At 55.5% G+C, this 6,973-nt stretch overlaps 1 protein-coding gene across 1 annotated transcript; it reads left to right on the top strand.

The window, feature by feature from the left end:
- Window positions 1-2,917: 2,917 nt before the first annotated feature.
- Window positions 2,918-5,964, top strand: GMORB2_6720 (chloride channel 3/4/5; the record flags this gene model as incomplete). Its single annotated transcript, XM_035468688.1, has 5 exons — window positions 2,918-3,140; window positions 3,209-3,603; window positions 3,675-4,796; window positions 4,985-5,701; window positions 5,800-5,964. The coding sequence occupies 5 exons, from the start codon at window positions 2,918-2,920 to the stop codon at window positions 5,962-5,964; spliced, it is 2,622 nt and encodes an 873-aa protein (XP_035321822.1).
- Between the last annotated feature and the right edge of the window lie 1,009 nt (window positions 5,965-6,973).

A 6,973-nucleotide genomic window follows, 5' to 3' on the forward strand; every position in this document is an offset into this window, starting at 1 on the left:
CCCCACCGGATGGCAGCGCGCCAGTCGTGCTGGAGCCTCGTACATGCTCATCGAGGGTTTCTACGAGAACACGTTGCTCAAAGTCGTCGAGGGTATCTGCAGTCTGCCTGCAGATCCATGCCTCCCAGCTAGCTTCGGACAGGATTTCTGAATGGCAGGATGGGTTCTAGCTATCCAAAGGGGGGACACATCGTGACCCAGAGGACATCAGTCCAATCATCACTGGCAACTCTCTCACACACCCTCTAGTCGGGTCCACTTCAATCATTGCCGGGAATGGGCATCCCGTCGTCGACAAGATCGCTTCCACTGCCGGCCAAGGTCTGGTCTCGCGGGGATCCTCTGAGAAGTCTGTCGGCTATATCACTGCGCTCGAGGAAGCAGCTCTGCGCCAGGCACACGACGCGACCGATGCTGGATCTGAGACGCTGTTTCCTGAGCTTGGAGCACATTGCTTTCTCGGCACTGTGCACTCTACACCGCTATTTGGGTATGACGACGAGACAGGCTATATCTTGAGACGACATGGATCTCGGCACGCACAACATTCTGGTCGACGATGACCTGAACTTGGTCGCCACCGTCGACTGGGAGTTTTTCTCGGACTGCACCATGGCCGCCACCCATGTCACTTCCCACCGATGCGGTCGGATGAGGCTGTCAACGATATCCTGGAGGATCCCGAGCATGCGGCGCACGAGGATGCATCTCGGCAGGCTGCGTCGAGGCAGCTGCACCGCGAGAGAATCGCTCAAGGTATTACTGCAGGGGGGTCCGATCACGGCAGGCCAGCGTCCTGCAGAGGTGCGAGAGGCGAGAGGGACTGGCATCAAGGATATCCGTCCATGTCTGCAGGCTGGGCGATATGATATGCCACAGCAGGACGAACGCTCTGTCGATGTTTGGATTTGACGTGGGCGGGACAGCCAAGTATCTGGAGAACATGTGACGTGAGGGTGGTGGTCGTAGGTAGATGGCACGGACGGGAGAGACGTGTCGTGATGACGATGGCGACGACGATGTTGGTGGTGATGACGCACGGAAGAAAACGGATGGGCATGGTTCATTACGGAGCGTTGGCCAAGCGAGCGCGTCCGTTATCTGTCAGCAGGCACCGCCCAGTGGCACTGTGCTGGGCAGTTGCGGCCATGAGTTCAATACACTCCCGTATGGGGTTTATTTCATTACTCCCGTACAGTGGTGTGACTGCTGGTGTTACCGTGAGTGGCCCAGTGTAATACAGGGTGCGTGCGCTAGCCTATGCAAGCATATCGTCATTATGTAATCCGTACAGATGACAGCAGTAGAGCCCTAGCACTCCTAGCCTGGGCGGCACGCACCGTCGATATTACTCCGTATTCGCTGCGACGTTTATGTTAATCAGTAGAAGCAGGTAGCATTCCGTACTGCTATTACTCCATACTGCTACTAATACTACTATCACCCCTGCTGGAGTACAGTACTACTACCACTACCGCTACTACTACTACCACTACTACTACTGCTACTATTTATCATTATTCCTATTATTCCCATTATTCCTATTATTCCCATTATTACTACTAGTACTGCTACTACTTACTACTACTACTTACTACTACTACTTACTACTACTACTACTACTACTACTACTACTACTACTACTACTACTACTACTACTACTACTACTACTACTACTACTACTACGTACTACTACTACTACGTACTACTACGGAGTATGGATGATACTTGTATACCTAGCATGCACGGTTACTCCGCAATTACGTGCTCCGTCATTAGGTAGCGCAGTATCACGACGTACAGGTAACTTGAAGTGAGTACATTACTCGTGGTCTGTACGGATTATATGTACAGGTATTATCGATCGTTATTGGAGACGCACATCAGGGTTCCGGTTATTCAGGGTACCACCCTTCATGATAATATCCGGCAAAGTGGCATCGGTCTGGTGAGCCGTGACAGCTGATAAGGATTCTGCTGTACCGGAGTTGGTAGCGACAATCGATACTCGCGAATACTGCCTTGGTCCTGCTGCAGCCAGCATCATTCGAGCAAGGGTGATGACAGACATCTCTCCCTGTGCCCTATTCCCTGTTCCCTGTTCCCTGTTCCCTGCTCATTCTTCTGTCCAAGCTTATAGATTGAATTCGCCTCCTATCACCACTGCTCGTACGTCGTACCGGAAGATTCTGCCAATCTGCGGCCCCCATCTCTCGTCACCTGCTTCCGCTGTCGTGACCGTGACCCACCAATTTCCCACCTTCACGCCCAAGCACAGCAGCACCCAAGCACCATGTCAACGGTGAACCCATAGGCCTTCCGTCATTGTGTTCTGTTGCTATTTACCCGCTACCCTTCCAAGTACTTCCTCGGCTGGACTCTCCTCCTTACTCTCTCTTACTCTCTCTCTCTCTCTCTTCTTCTTTTTTTTCTTTCCTCCTGTCTCTTGCTCGTCCCTTGCTCGTCTGTCTGACCACGATACCGTCCGTCCCACTAATTCGCCTGCCGTCACTCGCCAAGGCCTCTCTGCAGTGGCACGCCTCTCCCTTCCGCTCCACACGCTCTCTACGTCTCTCAGTGTCTCGGGTGATACAGAACATTCTTCAGCCTGGGACGCCTCCCCAACGGCTGCCCCCACTTCTTCGACAGCTCCTTACGAATACTTCCCGAAAAGCATATATCAGTGCACGGCTTTCTTGACAATCGCCGCTTCGGGTCTCTCCATCATCATTTCAGGCCACACCACCATATGATATCTTATCTGCTACGTCAGTCCGGCCTCGGTAGCACTGACGACGCCCGGCTGGTCCCTGGTATATAGCTTCCCATCTCGGGAGGGAGCTTGACGAACTCCATTTGCCTGCCACGCGTCCATCCTTGGCCGAAGACTGCCACCAGAAACACCGTCATCGTCATAATGGACGACGGCGACGACGCCGTGCACGTCTCCGTGTCTCAGCCGCCATCGCCCATGGCCGGACGTCGTTCACGGCCCCAATTCGGACGGAACCTGTCTGCCGATCCTTCAGCCTCGTTCGGCCCCGATGAGCGCTCCCCGCTACTCGGCACATCGAGATCACGAATCCGCTTCCACAACCGCTCCAACTCTCCCCTTCTCACGCGAAATCAGAGTTACACAGGTACCTTCCACCCTTGCCCTCTTGTTCGACCGAGTCTGCTGCTCGGCCAGGCTGACAGTGGCTCCCAGGCAGCTTCCGTCACCATAGCCGCCATGGCTCATACGGCCACCGATTCATGCCCGCCCTCGGCGGCAGCAACGCAGGCAGCACCGTCGGCCGCGACCCCCTAGCAGAGTCCAAGCGCTCCATCTTCCCGGACGACCGCGTCTGGTATGATCAGTTCACTAGCACTGACTGGGTCCACGATGCCATCGCCGACTCGTACCGCGTGAAGGCCCTGCGCAGCCGCAAGGGGCTCATCGGCCGCGTGGGCGTCATGCTCGACGGCGTGCAGGGTTGGATCCTGTCTGCTCTGTCGGGCTTCATCATTGCCCTGGTCGCCTACGTCGTCAACGTCTCGGAGGCTACCGTGTTTGACTTCAAGTACGGGTACTGCCGTGGACGGTGGTACCTGCCGGAAAAGGTGTGTATCCATCGACCTCGACACAACGTCCCGAGACCTACGACAGTACAGTGCTGACCTGGCCCTTGCAGCAATGCCCCGAATGGAAGAGCTGGTCCAGCGTGTTCAACTACCGTCCATTCGGTGACGAGGGGACCGAATTCACCGTCTACCTCTTCTGCGTCGTCGGCCTCTCGCTTCTCTCGTGCTGGGTGACGCTGTGGACCAAGACCGTCGTCCCCTCAGCGTACCGTATGACGACATTCGACGAGGACCTGGGTGCGCAGGGTGCGCCGGCGCCGACCCTGGCCGAGGACATGGGCACCGACGACGACTCGACTGCCCGCCCCGCCGCAGAGGCCGCCCACCAGAACCCCCCGATGGTCTACTACTCGGCCGCGGGCAGCGGTGTCGCCGAGGTGCGCGTCATCCTCAGCGGCTTCGTGCTGCACGGCTTCCTGGGTCTCAAGACGCTCCTGGTCAAGATGCTCGCCCTGATCCTCAGCGTCTCGTCGGGTCTGAGCATCGGCAAGGAGGGGCCCTACGTGCACATCGCGACGTGCGTAGGCAACATCGCCTGCCGCCTCTTCTCCAAGTACGACCGCAACGACGGCAAGCGACGAGAGGTCCTCTCTGCCGCGGCCGCCGCGGGCGTCACCGTGGCCTTTGGTGCTCCGCTCGGCGGCGTGCTCTTCAGCCTGGAGGAGGTGTCGTATTTCTTCCCGGCCAAGACACTCTTCCGCACCTTCTTCTGCTGCATCATCGCCGCCCTGTCGCTCAAGTTCCTCAACCCGTACGGCACGCACAAGACTGTCATGTTCGAGGTGCGCTACCTCGTCGACTGGGAGTACTTTGAACTCGTCGGCTTCATCTTCGCGGGAATACTCGGCGGAGCTCTGGGTGCCCTGTTCATCAAGGCTTCCAAGATCTGGGCCGAGAGCTTCAGGCGCATCAGGCTCATCAAGAAGTACCCGATGCTCGAGGTGTTCCTGGTGGCGCTCGTCACGGGCCTGCTGAGCTACTGGAATGAGCTGGCCAAGCTGCCCGTCGCCAAGCTCCTCCTCAACCTCGCTTCGCCGTGCGATAATCCCAACCTTGACAAGGACGAGCTGGGTCTGTGTCCGAGCTCGGTTGATGACATACCGCCGATCATCGTCACTCTCATGATTGCATTCTTGATCAAGCTCGTCCTTACGACGATAGCATTTGGCATCGTAAGTCTGTCTCTGAGATGCCCCTTCCGCCCCCTCCCTCTGTCTCCAGCCTGGAAACCCCCCACCCCTCTGCGGCCGTTGTCCCTCTCGTCTGGTGATTTTCACGACGTCTTTTTGGAGGAACGAGAGGAAGAAGAGGCGGGAAGGAGAAGAAGAAGGTATACGACTAACGCAAACCCCGTTGACAGAAAGTTCCAGCTGGAATCTACATCCCCTCCATGGTCATTGGCGGTCTGATGGGCCGCATCATCGGCCACCTGATGCAGTGGCTCGTCTTGGCCACACCAGACTGGCCCATATGGGGCACGTGCGCCACCGACATGGACGGGACGTGCATCCAACCGGGCGTGTACGGGCTCATTGCCGCGGGCGCCACAATGTGCGGCGTCACCAGGCTCTCGGTCACGCTCGCCGTCATCCTGTTCGAGATCACGGGCAGCCTCGACTACGTCCTTCCCTTCTCCCTGACGGTCCTTGTGGCCAAGTGGACGGCCGACGCCATCGAGCCCAACAGCATCTACGACCTCCTGACCAACATGAACTCGTACCCCTTCCTCGACAAGAAGCAGAAGCCCATCTTCACGGGCGACCTGGCCGACATCGTGCCCCGCACCCGCCGCGACAGGGTCATCGACATTACGCAGTCACCCGTCGTGGAGGCGGCCGACCTGCGCAGGAAGCTGGAGCTGCTGCACCGCGCGGGCGAGATCGATGGCGGACTGCCCATCGTCCGAGATGACGTTCTCGTGGGCCTGATACCCGCTCCTGATCTGCAGTTTGCCCTCGATCAGATTCAGGACGAGGACATGGCCGTGTGTCTCATGGAACGGCCTGCGGGGAGCAGTGTTGATGAGGGCTCGGATGAGGAGAGGGATCCTACTGATTTCACTCCTTATATTGACCCGGTACGTTTCTTTTTTTTCTTTTCTTCCCTCCAATTTTTCCTCGTCCCTTTGTGGATGAGATCTGCAGATGGACGTGCTCTGACGGTGTAACTCAACAGGCCCCCGTCGCCCTGGACATCAAGTCCCCCCTGGACCTGGTATACGAGTGTTTTGCCAAGCTTGGACTGCGCTATGTCTGCGTTCTCAAGGATGGTAAATATGGCGGTATAATGCACAAGAAGTCGTTTGTCAAGTTTGTCAAGGAGCAGGAGGAGAAGGAGTGAGACGGCCACTATATGTCTTTCTTCGATTCACATCTTTCTCTTTTCCATCATCCGTTCTCTTCTGTGGCCAACCATGGCCTCTTTTCACTTTTTCTTTCTGTCACTCTATTCGTCTCTCTCGCCGCATTGTTCTTACCCAGAGTATCATGTCAGTGTCGATGCATATACCAGGCACGGATCTTAGCATATAATTTTTTTTCTCGTCTAGCGTTTTTTATATGAAGCCATTCCGATGGGATATTTGAAAGTCGACTGCTACTGTGTAATGAGACATAGAGATGATCATATCAGCAGTATCCTATCAGTATCAGTATTAGCGAATGCCATGATATGTGGGCGACTTAGCCAGAATATGGGCTGATACTGATAAGTGGTGGAGTTGTATGAGAGGGGCCAGACGAGTGGTTAGAGTCATGTCTAAACGATTAAACAAGTGATGGCCACGTACTTGGGGAGATTCAGCACTCATCTTCTTTTTTCCTTTCCCAAAGAAAAAAGGATAAAGCCTCCCCCTCCCCCCCAAAATCAATAAATAAGTAAGCCTTGTAAGAGAGAGAGATCCGCTGTATTATAGGAGTGTGTAGTCTGTGTGATGCTAGTAAATATACAAGTGATATTATGTAATCCGTACCTATTGACGAAACGACAGCTATCCCCGGGCCAATCAGATCCCCTCCATATGATCCCCACAGAATTGACCACCCAAGGACGGGAGGACGGGTGGGGAACTGATAAGCCGCAACTGATAGAATAGCCAAGGCGGGACTTGAAGCGAGGGCAGGTGCGGGGAGCTATTCCGGGTGTCGCACCTGCCTCCCTCCTTCTGTATTTCCTGTACGGAGCCGTATTATCCGTAATCGCTGCCCCGAACATCGGCCCATTCAGATTCTCCTCCTCTTTTTTCCTCCTCCTTCTTTTCTTCCCTGTCGGTGTGAACTTTCTTTCCCTTTTTTCCATTCTTTTTTCTTCGCCCTCTTTTTCTCATATCAATCTTACCCCCCCCCCCCCC

The sequence above is a fragment of the Geosmithia morbida genome (assembly GCF_012550715.1).
Source record: "Geosmithia morbida isolate 1262 chromosome Unknown scaffold_6, whole genome shotgun sequence".
Classification (NCBI taxonomy): Eukaryota; Fungi; Ascomycota; class Sordariomycetes; order Hypocreales; family Bionectriaceae; genus Geosmithia; species Geosmithia morbida.